Here is a 26,554-nt window from a genome sequence, read left to right as displayed (position 1 = left end):
ACCTGCAATGTAATGTAATGTATATGAAATAATAACTACTGCATCAAGATCAACTAGAACATTAGATATTGGGGAAAATAACGATAGACTATAATAAATACGCTACCTTGTGGACTCTTTGGACAAGATTCTTATGTAGGTGGTGACGAAATTCTGAAACTTCCTGTGCTGTTCCTCCCACCGATCATCCACTGAATAATAATTGGGCAGAGGGGCCCCAAACAATATCTCGCTGCGCAGGAGGGAACTTTTCAGGTTTTCCGTTGTGAGGCCCTCATCCACGTACCAGTAAAATTCGGGGTGGGTCATTGCCAGCTTTAGAGAACCTACAAAGGAAATGTTCATTATTCTGTATGCAAAATATTAGTCATTTATTATACTTAATCAATTAGGTTACAAGGGCTACCATTCATCTCTAAAAAAAAATACACCTTCTGTATAAATATCAATACGTTTACGGCACTAACAGCTCAAATATGTCGTATTCCATAAATATAATTTCTACAATTACTCCTAAGGTACTCCTCACTCAAACCACAGTAACACATTAAATAATGTATGATAGTTAGGAGGGCTTTAGGGTTCTCTTTATTTCCAGGGATTAAAGCATCCTGTGCACTTACATACCCCGATAGTCCTCATTTTAGTGAGACAGTCCCAATTCAAGGGGTTTTCCAATTTTAGGGTTTTAAATATGATTATGGCTACTAGGAGAAGAGCTAAAGCCAAACTGTATCCCAATTTTCCTGCCTGCAAGTTTTATATTTCTAGGTTCAGCAAACATTAGGCTGGGTACACATTACAGACTTTCAGCCAATTATCGGGCCAATCACACGATAAATGACCTTTCGGCCTGATATTGTATCAGTGTGTACGCTCCAACAATGAACGATTATCTTTCCAGAGCACTTTGTATTGTTTGATTTTTAAACCGAAGTAAAAATGTCATTCAACGATGGAACAATGTCGCTCCAGTCCTGCAGTGTCTATGCACTGAGGAGTGTGCAGAGTCACCATCTTCATCTGATGGTTATGACTGATGAAGAGCACAGATCTGATGATAAATCTTGTAAAACGTGTATAGTGTGCACACTGAATCGGCTGCTGATCGGGACTTTTTTTTTCTAATCATTGGTAAAATCGCTAAGGATATCGCATCGGGAGACATTTTGTATAATGTGTACCCAGCTTAATTCCTAAAAGTTGCCGAGACGGCCAGCTCTGAGGCAGACAAAATGTGGTCCTTATAGGCAGGGCCATCTTAACAACATTATGGGCCCCCGGGCAAAGCAGTGCACCGGGGCCCCTACATGTATAGATATATATATAGATATAGATGTATAGAGATACAGATATAGATATAGCTATATAGAGATAGAGATAGATAGATGTACTTGCTCAGTGACCCTTGTAGGTTTTTTTTGCAGGTTTTCTTCTTTTGCAGGATTATTTATTCTCATTAAGAGCTGTGCCTATGGGCCCCCCTTGCCCATGGGGCCCCCGGGCAGCTGCCCATCGTGCCCAATGGAAAAGATGGCCCTGCTTATAGGTCTGAAAAAGTTACATAATGACTCATAAATCAGAGAAGGTATTTCAGTCTTGCTCTATCTTCCTGGCACTGAAATTTAATATCTCATTAGCTAAAATCTTCATCTTGTGACTTTAGCTACATATAATTGTTAAGCTTGTTCTTTGCAGGAACACCCCAGTATTCTCTGATCTGCCGAACAACTAGAACAAACTATAGCTGCATTCCACCAGACAACATTACACCAGACAAATCTGTGCCCAGTGGAATAAAGTGATGTACTGCCTGGCACCACAATAGGGGAACTATTTTATTATTGTGCCATTGTATTATTACATTGTGCATATTATTAAAAATTGCAATTTATTCCTTATTCAATTGAAGTCTTGGAGCAATCTATCTGTGAGCGATGTAAGATTATTTACATAAAGTGTATTAGAGTCTCGGAAACATTTAAGTACGATGGTTTGAAAGACAAACAACAGAGCAAAGTATTTCTGCCACCATGTACTTTTATTTGCTCTCATTATATCCCTGTATTACTCCTCCAAAACAGGGACAATTGGTGCTCCACAATACAAATGTATTCCCTCTGGAACACATCACAATTTGGCTGGTAAACCACATTTCTCATGGTCTCAGAGAGCCAAGTTAATCCAGTTCCAAAACCAGAACACAGGGGTCAATGAGCATCTCTAACAATAACACATATTGGCGTTGGACTTATAAGAGCACAAAACGTGCAGAAGAAAAGGACGCCTCAAAAAATTTTTTTGCTGCATATGTTCAGCCGGATGCGCCTCTCACGATGAGCACAGCTCGGTAGCAATTGCGCAAGATGTACGTCAGGTGTATAAATGTGTACACTTACACTGCACAATAACGTAGAGAGAGCATAGAGCTGTGACAGTGTTAATAGTAAATCCTAAAGTCATATTACCCTATTTCTACACAATACAGAAAAGTGTCTGGAGTTAACAATGAATGTGTAAATCGCATTTTCATCATAACCTTTAAATACAAAATACAAAAATCAATTATATTTAGTTAAAATTAAATGGGCAGCACGCTGGCGAAGTGGTTAGCACTTCTGCCCCACAGCGCTGAGGTCATGAGTTCAATTCCCGACCATGGCCTCATCTGTGTGGAGTTTGTATGTTCTCCCCGTGTTTGCGTGGGTTTCCTCCGGGTGTTCCGGTTTCCTCCCACACTACAAAAACATACTAGTAGGTTAATTGGCTGCTATCAAAAAAAAAAAAATTGACCCTAGTCTCTCTATCTTTGTCTGTGTGTGTTAGGGAATGTAGACGGTAAGCTCCAATGGGGCAGGGACTGATGTGAATGAGTTCTCTGTACAGCGCTGCGGAATCAGTGGCGCTATATAAATAAATGGTGATGATGATGAAATAAAAAACCTTTAAATTAAATTAAATTAAACAACATCGGTTGTTTTCTCCTATAAAAATGGAATGGGGATCTTCTTTCCTGCAGCAGCCCAAATGGAAAAGACAAATAATTAATGTGAACGTGCCCTTATTGTGCTAATCGTACTCTTTGAAATCATTAATATATAGTGTATTCAAAGCTGACGTTCTGCAGGGACTTTCAAATCTGGCACGCGGTGTGGTTGTAGTGAATGTGGCTCCTGATTGGACAGGAGCCATAGCCAATCAAATCATGCGCCGCATTCACACACACCTCCCTTCTATGGAACAGTGTATGCCATGAATGGCTTCAGACCCTCTCTTCTTTTACTGCTGACAGATAACAGGGACCAGTGATGATTACAAACTAGCTATGGGAGTTCCAAGGGAGTATAGCCTACTGCATCGCTACAGAGGGTTTAAAAAAAGATTAAATAAAGGATTATTGTTTTGCATTAGAAAAAATATAATTGGGGATAATATCACGATTGTTCCCTGTCAAGATAAGCTGTACTTCATGACTAAATATACATGTAAAGAATAAAAATAGCATGATTTTACATGTAAAAGTCTAGTGGTCCCATGGCTAGCTCCATCGCTGTGTGTCGGGCAGTCAGCTGACACTTTGTCAACTGGTCACATGACTTGTTGCGTTAATGAGATCTGTGACTGATGTGATCTTACTGTTAACAACCATATCTGTATGTGTGAGAACACCTTAACAACACTACCCACTTTTCTGTAAAATATATTTTATTATTATGGGGTCAGATTAATAACATTTTGGAGCACAATTATGAAACTCAGAGCGAGGTATTTTGGGGCAAAAACAAATTATTCTATTTACAATTTCATTTTGTTTCTCAATTGCAACAATCAAACCTGTATTTGGATTGTAGAGGTGAATAGGGGGTCTGTTGGTGAGAACTGTAATCACATATATATGAAATTTGCAGACTTTGTCTTTTCATATATATAAAACAGGTGCACAAGTCACAACAATCGACTGGGTTTAATATATAAAGCGGTAGTATGACTTATTTATAAATGCCATGCAGGTAATTAGTTGTATTACTAACAGAATCCTTTTTGCACTGCTTGTAGCCAGCACCAGCTCCTATGAATGTGCCCCACTCCCTCGTACCTCTGTTGCTACGTGAACCATGTGCAGACCTGATGATTGTTGAACGGTAACCTTACAACTAGTATTGCCCGACTGCAGGCCTGGCCAACCGGTGGCTCTCCAGGTGTTCTAAAACTACAAGTCCCAGAATCCCCTGACAGCTATCAGCTGGCTATCTACTGAAAAAGCATGCTGGAGGTTGTAGTTTCACAACACCTGGAAAGCCACAGGTTGACCAGGCCTTCTCTAGCGCTTGAACTGTGTTGTACATTAATAATATGGAGACTTACCGTGCACATCAGCCAAGTCTTGACCCATTCCATCGTAGTAGATCTTTCCCCCTTTCTCCGTAGGGAAGAAGTACGTTAGAAGGGAACTTGGAGGTGAGCAATAGGCGTATGATCCTAGTGGAAGATCCTTAAGAACCTCATGAGGTTTCCAACAAAACTCCCGGAAATGGGGGTGGTCCATGATCTTCCTCTCAATCCTGTGGATGGTCATCAATCGTTCCTTTGTAAATATGTTATTCTCATCATCCCCTTTAGCTAAGAAAATAAGCTCAATCCGCCAATGAGCATGGCTCTGTGTGTTAGGATTCATGTAAACACCTGAAAATTCTTTTACCGATGCCCCACGAGGGTGTCGAGACTGGTTCGCGGCAGAGAACAGGGGCGCTGAAGGTTCGGTGGCTGTGTAGTTAGTCCTTTCTGTGTTATTGTGCCACAGAGAGTCACGTTTAACTCTCACGGGGCTGTCTAGCTGAGAGGTATTCAGGTGAAGCTGTTGCAGCTGCTCAAAGATTAACCGTTGCAAGGTTTCGGACGTAAAGTCTGCTACGTCTCTCCGGTTCCTCCCCCAGGTGCCAAACTGGGATTTCAGGGCAAGGGTGAGAGCGTCGAACCGCTGGGAGGACTCGTGGTTGCGGATCTCAAAAGCATTGTAGGAGATGTCAATATCAAGGGTGGGGTAACGTACAAACATAATGACTGAAAGGACCACAGGGACTAGACATCCGAAGGCCAACAGAAAGGTAGCACAGTAAACATTGGTGAATATCCATCCCACTATGTTCCAAAATTCACAAGTTGGCATGGAATCTTTTAAAGGCTTAGAAGTCCACTGACAGGTATTGCATATCGGTGATCTGAAGGACATCTCATCATCTTCATCATCGAGCCAGGCGTCTTGTAACAGAGGATCATCTGTGTCCATATTCTCTGGAAGTAAACAATACCATAAAAATACAGACACAGATTAAGGAAAATAACACACTGTCAAATCGGTTATCAGGAACAAAGCTTCAGAAAACGTAATTATAATTCACCATAAATGTATTGTTCATTGTTCTCAAAGTTATGAATGAGCATAAAATATATGTGCCGAATATTTTTTTCTGCCTTAAGCATCTTTTGGATAGACCACTAGTCTATGATGTCATTGAAGGAAATTCCTTGGACCTTCCCCAGTTTGGAACCGCAGGGGCGTGGTCAAGTAGGGGTGTGACTTCTAAGAAATGGGCGTGGTTTGAGAGGATTAGGAAATTACTGGAGCAGATCTGGTTGCTATTAAGGTGGAATGGGACTTTTCCTTTTTTATCCTGTTTTACTAGTCGGAAATGGAAGGCATGAACATGTATTGGTCAGATGTATAAATTTAAAATGAATCGTACAATTTTACCTACACCGATATCCTAGGTGGCAGCCGTTTCGTGGGTTGAAAGAATTCAATAAGAACTAGCGACATTATTGAATAATTAATAAGTATTTATCTGCCCAAACGTGTACCATCTAAAAGGACCGATACAAATTACGATGCATACCTACTCTACCTACAGTATGAAGGATTTAATTAGACCACAAAACTCGACCTGCCCTAAAAACTCACATGCATTGCCGAATGCACCAGTGATACATCGAAACAATTGTGAGGTACACATACAAATAACTAATCATTTCTTTGATTAATCCTTTGTTACCCTTTTAATTATACTATTGCAGTAATTAATTGCCTAATTTACCTAAACTAATACACAATAACAAACCCCCTGGAAACTAAAGCAAATAAATATAAAACACTGCCCTTAAAGTGCGCATGTATTCTACACACAGCGGAGGCAGCCATTTTTTAGGCGGGGCCAATATTCATGAGCGTGCAGCCTGTCAGTTCACTGCACGAGACACTTACAGAAAAATATTAATTTTTTTTGCAGAAAAGAAAGACCTTTTCGTTCCTATGCATGTTTGTTCTTTATACAATTTGTCTGGGAATATTTGCCCTTTATAAAATATGCCTCAGCGTAAAATGTCAGCAACACTCTGATTTATATATACATTGTAGGAAAAAAATGGTATCTGATTTAGTGTTCCAGAGTTTCATATTTACAGATCAGCTCAGATAGGAGACAGAGGCAAACATCAGAGCCCTTTATGTAAATGCAGCCGATAAGCTGGTGGAACAAAAGAAATGGAAAAACAAAGCCGCTTGCTGCACCTGGGGACTGCACAACTGCCCCGGGGTACAAAGGTAAAAATCTATCTGCTGTGCTAAACAGTCGGCATTTGCATGCATGACAAACATACCTTACCTGACTCATTTAAAGGGCTGCTAATCACAAAGCTGCAGTTCTGTTCATATCATTAATCCCAGTGAAGGTCACGTTTGCTGTTAATTTAGAGGGCTAAAACTAATTTACCTGCACAAGCTTGGGGAGAACATACAAACTACACAGCTAGGACCATGGGCAGGAATCGAACTCATGACCCCAACGCTGACAGACAGCGATACTAACCAATGTTTCACTGTGCTGCCCAGATAATTGTAAATAGCACAAATTCGCCTATTTAGGTGAACACAATTGCATCCAGTTCATGCCCAAACGCAAATGATACTTCCGATTGCCTCCAACTTAAAGGGTGAAGAGTGGTCTGGGAATGAGCGGATGCACGTAGTCAATGTACAATACAGGAGTGTCAAGGTCGAGCTCACGCACATTCGTCTCATTGAAGCTTTGGCCATCTCTCAGGTACATGTTTTATTAGCTGTATCACATGCTCTAGCTACAGGTCATCATCATCATCATCATTTATTTATATAGCGCCACTGTTTCCGCAGCGCTGTACAGAGAACTCATTCACATCAGTCCCCGCCCCATTGGAGCTTACAGTCTAAATTTCCATAACACACACTCACACAGACACACACACTCACACACAGAGTGAGTGTGACAGACAGACAGAGACAGACTAGGGTCAATTTTTTTGATAGCAGCCAATTAACCTACTAGTATGTTTTTGGAGTGTGGGAGGAAACTGGAGCACCCGCAGGAAACCCACGCAAACACGGGGAGAACATACAACCTCCACACAGATAATGCCATGGTCAGGAATTGAACTCATGACCCCAGTGCTGTGAGGCAGAAGCGCTAACCACTGAGCCACCGTGCTGCCCCAGGTCTGGTGTAAGTGCCAACTGATAGTGATGACTACACGTATGCATGTCAGAGCATATGTTTGCAAGTAACAAATATGTATTTTTATTAATGATTATATTAAAAGTTATTAATTTATTTTATCATTTATTTTTGCATGCGTTCTGATGGGACTGTAAATTGCACAAACACATTGTGCGTATCCTGCACTATGTTCTGTCTGTCTGCAAACAGCAAGCACCGTATAGGCAGAGCGCACTTATACCTTTAATCAAATGGAAACGTTTATTGAGATCTGCTTGTACTTGAATGCAGGCAGACATACATGCATGTTACGTCCGATTTTTTAAAAAGCAAGTTGCATTCGCATTGAGTTCCAAGAAGCGGCTCCTCTGTATCCTATTAAAATCACACAAGCTCTCGGCACTAATGAGCTCTGGGAGTTAAGTATTAATAGATAATATAAAAGAACTGGCACAGGTTAGAAGCAGCCTAGCTAAACCATAAATAATGGTATGACCCTCTGAGGTGTTCTCCAAATGTATATCTATATTTTGTCATTAATCGTATACATGGGTAATTTTCAGAAGGATGGCGAAGACCGTTGAATGTCTGACTCACTCTGGAATTGAAAGAAACCGAAATATAATCTTTGTCCTGGGTTCATAAAAAGGCTCTGCTGACAAAACTTAAAGTTTAAAGAACATAACCAGCATGTCTTGCTTGGCTATTTGTGCTTTTTGACAATTGATCTTCAGCATTTTGTATAATGAACTTTTGCTGTTTATGATTGAGGCTAGAGAGGTCTATTAATATTACTTTTAAACATATTGCTATGATATGTCAGACTGAACTGTGCATTTTTCCTTTATTCTGCATATATTAAAATTTTGATATTTGCGTTTTAGCGTCCTTCGAATACAACGCTTACAACTTGCAGGAGGCCACTCACAGCACGCGCCTCATTTTATTTTTGTCTGCCGCGACTTTAGTACAGTGGTTTCACGGAAGCAGATGTCTGATTGCCTTGTCTGCCGTGGACAAGATTAAATTTTGTAGGCCGTGTGATAACATTTACTGTACAAATATGAAAATAGAGTTATTCCTCTCCCGAGTATGTATCTTCTTCAGATATGACAGCCCCATTCACAGGTGAAAGGGACATAGACATGGCAGCTGTCACCGACTGCTTCAGAGAAGCATCAGCATGGAGTCAGTCTCGCTGACTTTCACCATAATTGGTCTCTCAGGCTCCAGTTCAATATATTTGATAGCCGTGAATCTAAGCCATGCAGCTATGTCTTAAGAAATCAAACAATGTCTTTGGGTTGATCATCGCTACCCAGTGAGTCACTGTCTTTCTTGTAGTATGTAAAATAATCAATAAACCATCTTCTACGCACTCAGCTTCTAACGTATCCGATTAGGGCCGCCTGCTAAATTGAGAATGACGGAGACACTCTCGCCGGCTACTTCCACTTGCACAGTCTTGCGCTGATCACTCTTGCTCATAAAGTCACTCATTTTCATTTGCAGCATGACATATGAATTTATAAGCGCAAAAGAATCATAGCAGAAAAGTAGGGACAAGACCTTAAAATGTACTGCTGTATGATCTATAGATATATAGTATTATAAACAACAAAATAAAAATGAAACCGAGCCTTGTCAGGATAATTAACAGCTCGTCTCATTTTAAATTGGTTTTATTCCAGACAGACATGTGCTTCTGGCTAAAGTCATCCGCCTGATACACCAACAACACAGAAACATAGCAGGGAATATAGAGCAGCGGACATCTAGCAAAGTTTCCAAATTTATTGGCAGTATCAAAAGATACAATTGTCACAGTATACGATAGAATCCTCTGTACCTCTACTGGGACAGAGACAATCCAACCCCAATAACAGTACTAAGACGTAACCAATAAGTAAGAAAGAAGTAAAAAAAACAATTAATAATTATTGCACTGGTGTTTACCAATATGACAAAACGTAATTATTCATAAGTCCCTGTCGAATACATTGATTTCATACAGCTGTGATATGGCGGAGGTTGGGTCAATGAAGCTCTGTGCCGATGCAGATTGAAGCCATATAAAAAGTGATTCGGTAGGGCACAGAATAATACCAAACTCTTCTCCAGGTCCGAGTGCCTGGAGAATTTTTAAAGTAAACGTTGCGCAGGTTGTCGAGACGTTGTTGATTGGATGAGCATTTTGTAGCTCAGCCAATCAGCAGCATTTCGACAACATACACAAGCTTCAAAATTCCCCAGGCACTGATACCTTGAAAATAGATTAAGTAGAAATGTGTCAGGGGCACAAGTGTGTCATAGGGAAGGGACCACCACAGTTTTACTAGATTTGGGTGAAGGTTTTGCTGCAGAACAGTAAAGTGACTGGAGTTATCTTTTAAGATATTTGTCAATTGCAATACAGGGGAGTACATCTGATCTTCTCCTGTACTCAGCCATTTTAGACTCCAAAAAGGCTCTAAACACTGTCTTTCTTTAGGGTTATAAAATTCTTTAAAAAACTAAACTATTAAAGCAGACCTGTCACCTATACACAAATGAGGCAGACATTTGAGCTCTATCATTTCAAGCAGCTCCGTTGTGGCCTCAAACAGGTCAGTTCAAAATTGGCTCGAGTGGGTGTCCCCACCTTTCTGGCTGTGTCACTACATAGTAACACAGGGATACATTACCGTACCTCCTGCCTCCATTCTTTCCCTAAAGTTCTACTACTTTCCTTTGCTGCTGGCAGTGACATAACACAGTCACACGTCAGCGCTCCTCCATGGCCCAAACACATTCCAGGAGCGGCAGTCTTTTACCGAGCATAAAAAAACCTATTGATTTCCAAGTAATATACTGTGCATAATTTGTCTTTTAAAGGATTGGCTGGAATTCCTCTTTAGGGGCCTGATGCATGCATAATGAACGCACAGCATTCAGACATACACACGTCCAAATGCAACAAGGAGCAGATCTGAAGATACGTGCACTGATGAATTTGGGTGTAGGTCTGCTGTGCTCTACTACACAAGACACTGCAGGATATGTCCAATACCTATGGAAAATATAAATTTGCAAAACAATGCACAGAAAAAACCTATTCAATTAATCTAACATATTAATAATATAGGCATTATGATAAAACAGTTTCTTGTAATAAAAAGCCTTTTTTTATTTTATTTTTTTGCTTCCATGAAATACATTTATTAGGATGATCTTAATGTCTACTGAACAAAAAATATATTTTTACAGTTGCTCCTGATTGCAAACACAAGTACTATCATGCTTACACGATTGTCATCACTAGTAATCTTAGACTGTCAACACTAGCAAGGACTTAGACTTGCCCTATAGCTGGAGCAAGAGATAAAACAAGTACCTTTGAGATGCCCAAAGCTTGAATTGGATGTGGCTGCGTGCGCTTGAGTTTGGCACGCCCTTACTGTACATTGACTACAGGCGAACGCCCCTCCCCGCCCTGTTCCCTCCCAAAAATCGTAAGCTGCAATAAGTGTCATTTGCGTACAAAGAAGATTTGAACGTTGCTGCATTTAATTGCTTATGGTATGCTTCTGTTCATGCACAGATTAAATTTGCACAAAAAACGTCAATTACATTGCTTGATGAATCAGGCCGTAGGTGATTATGTAGTATGCACATTATGGTAAAAAGGATATACTTTACAATCCATATTTAGCAGAAAAAAAAGTAAATACTCTGAATATCCGACTTGCCTTACTTCATATACAGAATATACAGTACACCCCCATTCCCAACACATACAGTCCTAAGGCCTACAGCATACTGGACTACTCTCCAGGAATGTCCAGAGACTCCCAAATTTTGGGTTTCCAGATCCCAACCGATCTTCCAGGAAGTGGGTGGGGTAGGCCACAAATGCCAATCACGTCATTGTGATCCCACCACCCACTGCACAATGAATCACATCATCCCACTCTCCCTCACTTGCTCCTTTGATCTCCCCTACATAGCCCAAACTGATAGCCCAATGCTGATGGAGTACAGCCCCATTGCAGGTTCAAAAATTGTATCGTCCTGTGATCTCTTTGGCATGTTTGTGCGATCATCAAACCAGACCACATGGGGCCAGTGCAAAGTGGTCACAGATCCGGCCAGACAAGACTTAAATGAAGCTCCTTAGATATGACAACCTCATTATAAACAATTTAATTGGAAATAATTAGCTTCGTTCTCTAAAAATACATGAAGTGACTCATAATGATAACGTGAGATATCTGCCTGTTCTCATTCTCACCTTGTGATTGTCCTCCCCAGTTCTCCAAGCCTCCTTAACTCCTGTGTGACTAACTCGTTAGTAATTTATGTTAATTAATTCAGTACCATCTGAATTCCCATGCTTTACTTTCCTCTACACCTCGCCCTTTCACACTTTTGTTCTGAGAGCTGACAGTTTCAGGTCAAGTGGTATTTTCAGAGACGGAATTGTCAAAAAACTTTGTATCTCACATTGTTGCGTTGTGTTTCCTTGAGTCGTTGGCCAAGGTCTTATAAACTCAAACGGCATTCGTCAGTAGGAGTCTGTAGAGAATTACCTACGTGGTCAAGACGTGTGTTAGTTTCTGTACTATTCCCCAAGCGTGCAATACCGGGTGTTGTTCAAGATTGTAGTTAAAAAGCATCATAGGATAGTGTTTATGAAGTTTTTTTGCTTTGTTAATTTTAATGTGATTAGCTTTTATCAACATATGTTTATAATTTGTTTTACAATGGTCTGGATCAAAATAATGCAGAGATCATTTTTTTACGCTTCATCCAGTATTCTTACAGAAAATACAGATGGCCCGATGCCGAGTTGGACAAACGCCCATTTTGCATTGCGCACGCCCACAAAACAAGTTGTACACACATCAACACTTGCACCTGCTTGTGACTGGAGAGTCGGTACAGGGGAGGGAATGTACAGTACAGTAACAAAGTGTTTGCATTATTACAAACAGAAACAGGCCAGAAACAAATGCATTTTTCACTATCAAAATGGATGCTAACTGTTAAGAAAGATGGTGATTGCTATAGTATGCTGGATCAGTTGCCCAGCAACAGTAGCTGGCGTCCTTCCTCTGTCAGGCTGTAGTGGGTTATACTTTGAGTTATCATGTGTATTATGATCATATCACTGGCATTGCCTCCTGACAGTCGGTGACAGTATGTGCCCTCCTATATTTAGTTATGCGGTGGTCTCCGCCGTATGTCCAATCGATTACCAGCATTCTCCTTGCTTCAGCGGCAGTGGCTGCTAAGTTCAGCATGTCTGCAGGATGTCCGCTGATGCACTCAGAACGGTTGCCTAAATACCACACTAGTGTCCTCGCCTCCTATGCAGTCAGTGCTTCACTATTCAACTAGTTGCTAGGTAAATAGTTACCAGCTTCCCTTCAGCTCTCATTCTGGAAGTTTTAGCAGCGCAATCACATACCACGCTCATGCAGCTAATCACCCTGCAGTATCTGATTGGTGCTGATGCCTTTATAAACCTCTTTCTAACTTCATGCCAATGCTGGTGATAATTCCTGATTGACATAGTGTGCCTTGTATCCTGACCTGCTCTGCTTGACTCAGATTGTTTTAAAGGATTCTGCTGTCTTCTCCACTCTTGACCATTGGCTTGTTAAACAGATCTGCGCATATATCTCTATTTGCCCTGACCCCTGGCTTGTTTAAAGGAACTACTATCTTGTCTACTCCTGATCGTTGACCTGTCTGCTATTTGCATTAACTCCAGCCTGTCTGATTATCAGTTTGCAAAACTACACCATCTGGCTGCTCAGTACCTCCTACCATGTTCTGTCCACTCCATCATCCAATTGTTAATCAACAACTACTACTAGCTGAGCTTATGTCCTGGGGGCAAATGAATACTGTGGAGCAAATCAAGTTTCCCGGAGAAGGCTGCGGTTCTAGTAGTTGGACTTAGCACTAACAAACTTTTCTTATGTTTATGACCTAGTTGTGTGTGTGCGCATATGGGAGCATATGTATGCCCGATGTAAGCCTGGCAATATGCTTCAGGTGCAGAGCTGGAGCAATCTCAGCATATGGGTGTAAATACAATACACACCTCCCAACTGTCCTGACTTCAGCGGGACAGTCCTGAATTTAGGGCTCTGTCACGCTGTCTCATCCGAGGGGCATGTTTGTCCTGCGGGTGGACATGTTGGGTTAGGCGAGATAGCTAATGGACAGCATAACGCTTTACAGCACTAGGCAGACCTCAGGGGCGTGGCCACACCTCATTGAGACATGACCATGCCCCCGTACAGCTGCCGGGGACTTGCATGTTGGGAGATTTGCAGTGTTTTTACGTGCATATATTTTGAGCATTAGTTATGCCCAACTAATTGGTGCCAATATGTCCACATCATCCAGGAATCAGAATATATATTTGGTAGAGCCAACCTTTGGAACAATTAAGCACAAACCCACTCAATTGCTCAGGGTAAAAATTAAAATTTCAAACAAGCCAAAGAAGGGGACGTAGGACAGGAAAGTGGCGGTCGGGAGACAGCGTAGAACAATGAACAGAGAGTATTGGCGCCCTCAGGCGTCAACAGCCCTATGGCCTGATTCAAAGCGGAACGCACGTGTAAGCTTAACTTATGATTGAAAAAGTCTCCTGTATGCGCATGTATGCCGTATTCAGAGTTGAAGATGTGTCTAGATCTGAAGGAGTAGCAGATGCGTTTGCTTGAACATAGACACACTTACGTCCAACTTGCGAACATGTACATTAATCTTTTATGTTATATGTTACGAACGTAATTGCTATGAAGCATCGTTTAAACTTGAATAGGCTAGCTAATACAACAGGAACCACTTCCCTAACTAGTTGGTCCGCTACTTACACCTGACCCTGACCACCCGTAAATAAAAGAACGAAAAAATTCCAAGACACGCTGTGCAAACGGGCGCACGTCTCACTCTGAATCATGCCCGATCTGTTCTAGTATACCTTATGCATGTTGCTACAAAGTATGACAAAATCCCTTATCCTGAAAGCCCCAAAAGAACCACATCACTAAAACATACCGCTCTGCACTCCACAAAGCCAAAATAATGTCTGTTGTCACTTCAGTCAATACCCAGCTTTGTGTTACACGTAAATCAGATTATTCCCACATTATTCCTCTGCCGCATGCTGTTAAATCAAAAGTGTGCTAATTCTATTTCACTCGTACCAGTACAACAGACAGGACTATTTATTTCAATTTACGGATGCTAAAAGCTACCGGTTCCCGTTCCCAATTCCACCTCACGTTCGGCCCTACTTTCAGGTTTTAAAGTCTTTTTAGAGCAGCAATGTGAAGCTTAGACAGCCCGGCGTACTACATTGTTACGGCGCCAGCACAGGTTGAAATAAATATCAGGCAGCGCCCTTGACTGCTGATTAAGAGATGTTATCGCTGTGACTGGTGATAAGAATTAGCAGCGCGTTTTCACCTTCAGGTCGAGCAGACCTCTATTTATAGACTCAGACACATGGCTTAGTGTTTGGGGAATTCTCCGGACGTTGATCGAGTGGGCAGTAGCAGATTTGACTCTTATATTGCAAGCATCATTCCCATAAACATGGCAGTGAGTTTCACTGATATTTTATATCAGAGCTGTCCAAGTGGTGGCCTGCGGGCAAGATGTAGCCTTCCGTGGCATTTTGGTGGCCCCCAATTTTCCAGAAAACTTTAAGAAACTATGTACACATTCCGGCCAAATATTTCGCAACACTCCCAAATTTCAATTAGTTTTACTGGACTCCCACAAGACAGGCTTTTCTCCCGGACGGGGGTACCAAAATGAAGCAATTCGCTGAGAATTCCACGATTTCGGCCCAGCTCCCGTGTCACCATAATGATGTAATTTGTGGCACCCCCTTCCACATTAGCCACTTGAGGGGAGATGAAAGTTGGTGAGTTTGGTTGTACTATGTTTTTCTACACAGAAATATTTTTGTAAAGCATTAAAAAAAGACTTCTGATCGGACATGCTTCATCAGCAACAGTTACATGCAAACACCAAGTCTCACAGCTTTGGAGACCGGTGCGCGTGTGGGACTATGGGAGGATTTTGTTTTTCCATAACCCGGGGGTCCTGGGGCAAGCAACAAACACAGTTCTGCTAGTTGTGGAAAGGTGGACATCATTACCTAATTAATATTTCTTTATAAAGTTCTCTTTTCAGATTCGCTCTCCAACCCCCAACTCCCACTTTATCCACCCTGCCAGACCTTTATGCGAGTGATAACAGGAAGAAAAAATTGCTATCTATGTTTCAAAAGTTTACACACAATGGAGCCTCCAGCTAGTCCGCGTGTGATGCTAAGAGATTGCATTACCGCACATACTGGATTCTCTGACACCTTGCATCTGTCCAGATCAGTCTCATGGGTTATTGCACGATAAAATAAACATTAGCTGCGCCCTTCAATGCCATTACTACAGAATCCTGCAGCCATATTTTTCCAGCTAGAATACAAAGGTACAAAGTGATAAGTGAGTTGTATGATCAGTCACACAGCAATGTTGGTCAGAGTTTTTTCGTCTTGTGTTAGCTGTGTAAAGGGTGGTAATAGGGTATCCTAGGGAGATTAAGAGGGTGGGAGAGGAATATTATAAGCTTGTCTGAAGAGGTGGGTTTTCAGAGAACGCTTGTAGGTTTGAAGACTAGAGGAAAGTCTTACTGTGTGAGGGAGGGAATTCCATAAAATAGGTGCAGACCGAAAAAAGTCCTGTAACCAGTAATGAGAGGAAGTGTTGAGAGTGGAAGAGAGACGCAGATCTTGTGCAGCACGGATGTCTCGAGTCAGGAGATATTTTGAGACAAGTGAGGAGATGTATGTTGGTGCAGTTTTGTTGATGGCCTTGTATGTTTGTAGAATTTTTTTTATATTGGATTCGTTGAAATACAGGCAACCAATGTAGAGACTGACAGAGTGGCTCAGCAGATGTAAAACGATTTGTAAGAAAAATCAATCTAGCCGCTGCGTGCAAAATAGATTGTAAGGGTTTGAGTCTGATGGATAGAAGCACCTAAACGTTAGGAAGAGTAATTTTACTCAAAAGAAGAAAATGTAATGTAATGCAAACATGGCACCAACACCGGTTCAAAATATAATATCATTAACCTACTTTTCAGTAACAGCAAAGTTCTAATTGGAATAGTTTTTTCATATTCTATGAAGGGGTTAACTGGTGAAAGCAGCAGGCAGCCTACTTTCCATTCATTATGTCAACAAGATCTTAGCTGTAGGATGAGAACACTCTGGGCTGATTTTGTGCAGAGGGATTTGTATGCCCGAAACAGAGGTGCTAAGAGTGAGAGGGAACCAGTCTGTGCTCTTTGACTCAACGCACACAGTATTTCATTACTAATTGAACACTTCCAGCAGAGTCTTTTTTCCCCTGGTTTCATTAGAAGATGTGTCGATGTCTTAACTACGGATCACGCATCGTCTGCCAGGCGTGGGACATGGGTGCACGCGGCTCAGTAGATCCCATTAGGTGCTGGCTATGATTAGCCAAGAATGAGATGTGTGTGACTTCACTATATAAGGAGCAGTGTGACAGGTTCACAATGTAATCCTAGCAGGAATGCATAATAGGCTGGAAAGATGACGGCTCTAGACAGGTAACCTGGTCTAGTAAGAGGGGATCTGCAGAACTCTATCTATGGTGAAATATAATCTAGTACTCTTTGGGTCTATGGAACAATGCTGGTTCTTATAGACTAGTTATGATCATGTGAATACCTCCTGTTAAATGGAGGCTCTTATAGAATTATTCATGGTGTAGAGGTCTTAGGGGGTCTATTTATCATAGGACGAAAAACTCTGTGGCCAGCAAAAATATTGGTTTTCACTGCCGGATTCTTTCAGTAAAGCAATTTTTCTATGTGTACATAATGTAAATTATATTTTTATTTTCGATTTTTAAACTATTTTTTTTAACATTTTTTTTTTTTTCACAAAGTGGAACAGAACAGCATTATCCCCAGAGACTGGCCAGTAAGTTAACTCTTGGTGCTCCGAGGCAGCTGACTATCTGCTTTATTGATAGATCATGGCGATAAGTGATTTTCTATCACCATTGAAAGCTGGGATATAAAACCAGCCTTGTTCACACTTGCCTACTTTTTAGGTTCATCGGGGTGGCGTGACGTGATTTGGGTCAACGTTGCCTGCTCACGTGACTACTCAGCGGGGAAGCGGGGCCATGGTAACATGATTTACAGCGAATCGCGTTATCAAGGCACCGCCGACTTAACTAGGGAAGTGGGCATGATCTAGGACAGTCAAGAGTCTCCTTTTGTCATACAAAAATGTTATTATGTGTATATATAAACTAGAGATGGGCGGGTCCGGTTCTCCGAGAACCGAACCCACCCGAACTTTGGGTATCCGAGTACCGAGCTGAGCAGCTCGGTACTCTCCCGCCCATTCCGAATCCAAATCGAGGCCGAACGTCATTGTGACGTCGTCGGATCTCGGGACTCGGTTCTCGCGATACTTCAACTTTATAAATACACGCCTCCACAGCAATCCATCGCCATTTGACAGAGGGAGAGAGCAGGGTGTAGTCATAGGCTAATTAGAGCAGGGACAGAGAATACCATATTGTTCTTGCAATTGCTGTAACCAAAATCGCTAGTGCAGAGAGGAGGATAGAGGTTTATTATTTTTTCTTCATATTTGGCACTCCCCAGCGCTTTTGGGGTGTCCCCCATAATTGTGCATTAATATTTCTGGCTGTCAAAAGTCATATCTGTCAGCATTATCTACTAAATAATTTGTAGCACACCTCAGTGTTTTTGGGGTGTCCTCCCTAATTGTGCATTAATATTTCTGGCTGTCAAAAGTCATATCTGTCAGCAGTATCTACTCAATAATTTTTAGCACTCCTCAGTGTTTTTGGGGTGTCCTCCCTAATTGTGCATTAATATTTCTGGCTGTCAAAAGTCATATCTGTCAGCAGTATCTACTCAATAATTTGTAGCACTCCTCAGTGTTTTTGGGGTGTCCTCCCTAATTGTGCATTAATATTTCTGGCTGTCAAAAGTCATATCTGTCAGCAGTATCTACTCAATAATTTTTAGCACTCCTCAGTGTTTTTGGGGTGTCCTCCCTAATTGTGCATTAATATTTCTGGCTGTCAAAAGTCATATCTGTCAGCAGTATCTACTCAATAATTTGTAGCACTCCTCAGTGTTTTTGGGGTGTCCTCCCTAATTGTGCATTAATATTTCTGGCTGTCAAAAGTCATATCTGTCAGCAGTATCTACTCAATAATTTTTAGCACTCCTCAGTGTTTTTGGGGTGTCCTCCCTAATTGTGCATTAATATTTCTGGCTGTCAAAAGTCATATCTGTCAGCAGTATCTACTCAATAATTTGTAGCACTCCTCAGTGTTTTTGGGGTGTCCTCCCTAATTGTGCATTAATATTTCTGGCTGTCAAAAGTCATATCTGTCAGCAGTATCTACTCAATAATTTGTAGCACTCCTCAGTGTTTTTGGGGTGTCCTCCCTAATTGTGCATTAATATTTCTGGCTGTCAAAAGTCATATCTGTCAGCAGTATCTACTCAATAATTTGTAGCACTCCTCAGTGTTTTTGGGGTGTCCTCCCTAATTGTGCATTAATATTTCTGGCTGTCAAAAGTCATATCTGTCAGCAGTATCTACTCAATAATTTGTAGCACTCCTCAGTGTTTTTGGGGTGTCCTCCCTAATTGTGCATTAATATTTCTGGCTGTCAAAAGTCATATCTGTCAGCAGTATCTACTCAATAATTTTTAGCACTCCTCAGTGTTTTTGGGGTGTCCTCCCTAATTGTGCATTAATATTTCTGGCTGTCAAAAGTCATATCTGTCAGCAGTATCTACTCAATAATTTGTAGCACTCCTCAGTGTTTTTGGGGTGTCCTCCCTAATTGTGCATTAATATTTCTGGCTGTCAAAAGTCATATCTGTCAGCAGTATCTACTCAATAATTTGTAGCACTCCTCAGTGTTTTTGGGGTGTCCTCCCTAATTGTGCATTAATATTTCTGGCTGTCAAAAGTCATATCTGTCAGCAGTATCTACTCAATAATTTGTAGCACTCCTCAGTGTTTTTGGGGTGTCCTCCCTAATTGTGCATTAATATTTCTGGCTGTCAAAAGTCATATCTGTCAGCAGTATCTACTCAATAATTTGTAGCACTCCTCAGTGTTTTTGGGGTGTCCTCCCTAATTGTGCATTAATATTTCTGGCTGTCAAAAGTCATATCTGTCAGCAGTATCTACTCAATAATTTGTAGCACTCCTCAGTGTTTTTGGGGTGTCCTCCCTAATTGTGCATTAATATTTCTGGCTGTCAAAAGTCATATCTGTCAGCAGTATCTACTCAATAATTTGTAGCACTCCTCAGTGTTTTTGGGGTGTCCTCCCTAATTGTGCATTAATATTTCTGGCTGTCAAAAGTCATATCTGTCAGCAGTATCTACTCAATAATTTTTAGCACTCCTCAGTGTTTTTGGGGTGTCCTCCCTAATTGTGCATTAATATTTCTGGCTGTCAAAAGTCATATCTGTCAGCAGTATCTACTCAATAATTTTTAGCACTCCTCAGTGTTTTTGGGGTGTCCTCCCTAATTGTGCATTAATATTTCTGGCTGTCAAAAGTCATATCTGTCAGCAGTATCTACTCAATAATTTTTAGCACTCCCCAGTGGTTTGCGCTCAGAATGGATTCAAAGCAGTCCACATATGATCTAAATGAGCAACCAGGTTCTGTCACCAGTCCTGATGTTAGTGTTCCCAGTACGTCATCTGGCCAAGGCGATGTCAAACAACAGAGTGTTTTCAAATTAGTGCAAAAAACAAAAACCAAAAAAAAATTTACTGTATTGAAGCGAAAAAGAAGTGTAACTGAGCAAAAGTTAAGTGACGATAAAAAAAAAATTGCAAGCATGCCATTCTACACACGCAGTGGCAAAGAGAGAATGAGGCCTTCACCTTTGGCTATTAGTGGCAGATCCCAAAAAGTTACCCAGGCTACAATTGGTGCACAACTACTGTTACGCGTCAAAGCTGAGCTGCAAGATACCAGTGAGGCATTACAGGAGAATATTTGCTCTGATTCACAAATGACAACAATCCCTGTGGAGAGTCCATCCAACAGTGGGATGTCTAATCGTGAGCATTCTGCTGATGTGTGCCTTAATAGCCCGAGTGTAGCCGGGGATACACAAATTGAGGATGCCACTTTGGAATTAGAAGAGGATGAGGGGGAGATTTGTGTAGGCGACGAGGGCGCTAATGAGGATGTTGATGAGGATGAGGTTGTTTGTGTAAGTCCTGCACCAGTGGCAGCAGTTCTGGCACGTGACAAGAAAAAGGCCATTGTCATGCCTGGGCATAAAACAAAAAAATCCACTTCTTATGTGTGGAATTATTTCTACCCAAATCCAGACAACAATTGTATAGCCATTTGTAGTGTATGTGAAGCCACAGTCAGTCGAGGGAGGGACCTTAACCATCTTGGAACCTCGTCTATGTTACGCCATTTAACGAGAGTTCATGGCAAAGTGTTGGGAAAAGCTGAAAGTTCTTCCCAAAAGAATACAAGCACTCCCTCATCAGCTAAGACCCTCCGCTCACCGACATACCGACGGCTACAAAATACACCCACCACACCATCCTCATCAATATCCTCAGTAGCGCTCGGAGTTAGCCCGGCATCCCACTTAAGGCTGGATGACTCCGGCACTATTATTGATTCCTCTGAAGAAAGCGTTAGTCCTGCTGCTGCTGTTGCTGCTGCTGGGGGTGAATCGTCATCCCAGAGGCAGGTGAATAAAATGAGCAGTCCTACATTTCAGCAATTAACTGTGAAACAATCATTTGCGAGGGGAAGCAAATATGACAGCAGTCACCCAGTCGCCAAGCGAATCACAGACGCCATGGCTGCAATGTTAGTGTTAGATCTGCGTCCAATCTCCACAATAAACGCAGCTGGTTTTTCACAGTTAATTGAGGTTTTGTGTCCGCGTTACAGAATTCCATCGCGACACCATTTCTCCCGTAAAGCTATTCCACAACTATACCAAAAAGTGTGTAAAAATGTAGAGATTGCGCTGAAAAATGCCATTCTGCCCACTGTTCACTTAACCACAGATATGTGGACAAGTGGAAGTGGCCAAACCAAAGACTATATGACTGTGACAGCCCACTGGGTTGGTCATTCACCTTCACCAGCAGGAACAGCAGCAGCATGTACACCACTACGTAACATTTGTCACAGGCAGGCCACTCTTTGTATCACCGGCTTCACTAACAGGCATACGGCTGACAATTTGTTACGCAAACTGAGAGATGTGATTGATGCATGGCTTATACCACTCGGACTCTCCCCAGGGTATGTCATTTCAGATAACGCCAACAATATAGTGCGAGCATTACAGCTGGGTGATTTCCAACATATTCCCTGTTTTGCTCACACCATCAACTTGGTGGTGCAGAGCTTCCTACGAAATAACCGTGAGGTGCAGGAGATGCTTTCGGTGGCCCGTAAAATTTCAGGCCATTTCAGGCATTCAGCCACAGCATGTAGGAGATTACAGCAGCTCCAAGAGCAGTTTAACTTGCCCTGCCACCAACTTAAGCAAGAGGTGGTAACTCGGTGGAATTCCACCCTGTACATGCTTCAGAGGATGGAGGAACAGCGCAAAGCCATCCAAGCATATTGCACAAGTCATGACATTGGGAAAGGAGGGGGGATGTATTTCACTCTTGCACAGTGGGGAATCCTTTCAGTGCTGTGCAAGGTGCTGAAACCATTTGAAGTTGTGACATGTGAGGTCAGTGCAGACTCTGCTAGTTTGAGCCAAGTCATTCCTTTAATTAGACTATTGGAAAAGCAGCTTGAGAAAATGAAGGAGGAGCTGAAAGCAAGCAATTCAGCAAAGTATGTTGGCCTTGTCGATCAAGTACTTAATTCGCTTCACAATGATCCTCGAGTTATTAAGATCTTGAACTCGGATCAGTACGTTTTGGCCACTGTGCTTGATCCAAGGTTTAAAACCTACATTGAGTCTTTACTTGTAAATGAGCGAGATGTGAACTTTTGCAAGGAGCTATTGCTCAGCAAGTTGGCCGCTGAACTGGGCCTCGGCTTGACGACGTGTCCTCCTTCACTTTCTCAAGCTGTTGCTCGTAAAAAATTAAATTTCCAAAAAAGAAGCAGGGAAGACACAGGGGGCAGACGAGAACAATTTAACATCTGGGCTGGTTTGAAGGATTTTTCAAAAAAATGTGTCACTTTGCCCATAAGTCCATCCAATATGAGTATAAACATGCAAAGGATGGTGGAGGATTACTTTCAAGAGGTAGTTGATATGGAAATGTCAGACAGTCCCTTTCCTTACTGGGAAGAAAAGCAAGCCATTTGGAAACCCATGTACAAACTTGCTTTGCAATACCTAAGCTGCCCACCCTCCAGTGTGTACTCTGAACGAGTGTTCAGCACAGCAGGGAACTTAGTCAGTGATCGCCGTAGAAGGTTACTTCCCAAAAATGTGGAGAAAATGATGTTTATAAAAATGAACTACATCTTCCACGAGGAAGGCCTTCACCATCCAAGACATCCAAGCACTGACTGTTCTCTAATGGCGGATTCAAGCGGCGATGAATTGATAGTCTGTGATGATGACGTACACACTGATGAGGGTGAGGATGAAGCTGAAGATGATGCCGATAACATCTTTTTAAAACTTTCTATGTAAGTGTAGGGTGCAATCTACCCCCAAAGAGGAAAGGGACTTGTGGCATTTCCATATCACATACCATCTTGAAAGGCTGCTGTTAGGGCAATTTATCCTTAAGGGTAGGGTGTCATAGACAGAGTGACCCTAAACTGGCTTTGTCCATTTTTCATAATATTGTACAGTCTATAATGGCTGAATTTTTTAGTATTTTATACAAGTGGAGGGGGGCCTAGAGAGACAGAAACCAAACTGGCTTTCTCCATGTCAATTAATATTGTACAGTCTATAATGGCTGAATTTTTTGGTATTTTATACAAGTGGAGGGGGGCCTAGAGAGACAGAGTGACCCCAAACTGTCTTTCTCCATGTCAATTAATATTGTACAGTCTATAATGGCTGAATTTTTTAGTATTTTATACAAGTGGAGGGGGGCCTAGAGAGACAGAAACCAAACTGGCTTTCTCCATGTCAATTAATATTGTACAGTCTATAATGGCTGAATTTTTTAGTATTTTATACAAGTGGAGGGGGGCCTAGAGAGACAGAAACCAAACTGGCTTTCTCCATGTCAATTAATATTGTACAGTCTATAATGGCTGAATTTTTGGGTATTTTATACAAGTGGAGGGGGGCCTAGAGAGACAGAAACCAAACTGGCTTTCTCCATGTCAATTAATATTGTACAGTCTATAATGGCTGAATTTTTTAGTATTTTATACAAGTGGAGGGGGGCCTAGAGAGACAGAAACCAAACTGGCTTTCTCCATGTCAATTAATATTGTACAGTCTATAATGGCTGAATTTTTGGGTATTTTATACAAGTGGAGGGGGGCCTAGAGAGACAGAGTGACCCCAAACTGTCTTTCTCCATGTCAATTAATATTGTACAGTCTATAATGGCTGAATTTTTTAGTATTTTATACAAGTGGAGGGGGGCCTAGAGAGACAGAAACCAAACTGTCTTTCTCCATGTCAATTAATATTGTACAGTCTATAATGGCTGAATTTTTTGGTATTTTATACAAGTGGAGGGGGGCCTAGAGAGACAGAAACCAAACTGTCTTTCTCCATGTCAATTAATATTGTACAGTCTATAATGGCTGAATTTTTTGGTATTTTATACAAGTGGAGGGGGGCCTTGAGAGACAGAAACCAAACTGGCTTTCTCCATGTCAATTAATATTGTACAGTCTATAATGGCTGAATTTTTTGGTATTTTATACAAGTGGAGGGGGGCCTTGAGAGACAGAAACCAAACTGGCTTTCTCCATGTCAATTAATATTGTACAGTCTATAATGGCTGAATTTTTTGGTATTTTATACAAGTGGAGGGGGGCCTTGAGAGACAGAAACCAAACTGGCTTTTTCCATTTCTTTACATATTTAACTATAAGTGTAGGGTGTAATATACATTCAAAGACGATGGCTGCATTGCCAATATGCATAGATGGAGAGGAAGACAATCTGTTTTGTGTGTAGAATAGGCCTACCAACGAAGAATTAAACTGTTTTTTTGGATGATTTATTACCTCAACAATTAGATTACTTGTCTCTAAAACAGTTGGAGCACTAAATTGGGTTAATTTAGGCCCAAAAACATGGATTTTCCCAAAAAATAGCAAAACAAAACCAAACAAAACCAAAACCAAAACCAAAACACGCAATGGAGGTTTTGCAAAACCAAAACCAAAACCAAAACACGACGGTAATCCAGATCCAAAACCGAATCCAAAACCAAAACACGGGGGTCAGTGACCATCTCTAATATAAACCAACTTTAACAATTCAAAAGTGCAGAGGGGGTGTGGCACCATTTTGGTCACTCCCCCACAGGAAAATGTATTGATCGGGATACTGCATGAAAGGGGTGGGGCCAGAATGGCGCTATTGCGTCAAATCGCATCACTGAGGCTCCCATCCCACCTAGGAAGTGTGTGGGATCCAGGAAAGGCCTGCTTTCCTGGGGATTGGAACTACTGAAATTTGGGATTCTTCTGGACATTCCGGGTAAGTATAGTATAAACTCCTGTAAATAATATCTGTGTAATACACAAGGGCTAACAATATATGTATAAACTGGCAGAAGTATTATCTGTATAAATGGTGAGTTCTAAGGTCATCACTTCAGTATTGATTAAAAAATGTGTGTATTATAGGAAACAACTCCCTTCCCCCTGTGAGTTATTATTACAGATATTAGAAGTCAACTCAGAGAACTGTGACCTGTATAAACCACTTTTCATCCTGGGTTTTATTCCTAGTGTTCAGAGATGGTGACATGGTTTTTTAACTCTTCAATAGATTTTTTCAGACTCCTCCATGGTGACATATTACAGAGAACAGGAAGCTCCTCTGCAGTCACACAAGAAAGCATCCGCTAGGAAGATGCAGCGTTGTCACAGCTAAAGCGATCCCATGTAGAAGGAAAGGAGTATTACCCCCATCATTATCAGAAGCTATTTATATAGCGCCACTGATTCCGCAGCGATGTACAGAGAACTCACTCACATCAGTCCATGCCCCATTGGAGCTTACAGTCTAAATTCCCACATACACACAGACAGAGACTAAGGGCAATTTTTTTTTAATAGCAGCCAATTAACCTACCAGTATGTTTTTGGAGTGTGGGAGGAAACCAGAGCACCCGGAGGAAACCCACGCAAACACGGGGAAAACATACAAACTGCACACAGATAAGGCCATGGTCGGGAATTGAACTCATGACCCCAGTGCTGTAAGGCAGTAGTGCTAACCACTGAGCCACCGCGCTGCCCCATGCGCTAATCTGTCTCCAAGACAGCGATCGATCCAGTTTTTACGCTGCGTCTTTCAAGCTGATTTCCTCTTGTACGACAGGGATAAAGCAGTATTAAAAATTTGCCATTTTTCTGGTGGTTTTTATTTTGTTTTTTTGCTGCAATTTAAAAATAACTTCTCCTCGTAGCACATAAAACTGATATACTTTCATTACAATATTGCTCTGTCTTTGGAAATGACCAAGCTGATGCATACATAAAGCTCCGAAGCTTTGCACGGTCTCCGTTGGGAGACACTAAAGGTCAATTGCTTCAACCACAAGATTCCAGCTCTCGCACAACACTTTTTATATTTCTTCTTTTACCTTTTGATTTGACTTCATTGTCTTGCCATTTTAATTTTAGCGTCGACCCTTCCCGGGTTCACCTGAATCTCTGAGATATTGTCAGCCAACCAAGCGGTATATTTACTAAACTGCGGGTTTTAAAAAGTGGAGATATTGCCTATAGC

The 26,554-nt window shown here is 41.5% G+C and overlaps 1 protein-coding gene across 1 annotated transcript in view; it reads right to left on the bottom strand.

The window, feature by feature from the left end:
• The window catches only part of DISP3 (dispatched RND transporter family member 3), a 96,358-nt gene that overhangs the window by 61,707 nt on the left and 8,097 nt on the right, over positions 1-26,554 (bottom strand). The window contains exons 2-3 of the mRNA XM_075190205.1: positions 4,366-5,292; positions 107-326 (exon numbers count right to left, since the gene is read on the bottom strand). Of these exons, the coding sequence (XP_075046306.1) occupies positions 107-326; positions 4,366-5,287 (1,142 nt within the window). The 5' untranslated portion in view covers positions 5,288-5,292. The remainder of the gene's footprint in view (positions 1-106; positions 327-4,365; positions 5,293-26,554) is intronic.

The sequence above is a fragment of the Mixophyes fleayi genome, chromosome 11 (genome assembly GCF_038048845.1).
Source record: "Mixophyes fleayi isolate aMixFle1 chromosome 11, aMixFle1.hap1, whole genome shotgun sequence".
Classification (NCBI taxonomy): Eukaryota; Metazoa; Chordata; class Amphibia; order Anura; family Limnodynastidae; genus Mixophyes; species Mixophyes fleayi.
This window is presented reverse-complemented; position numbering and strand designations above follow the sequence as displayed.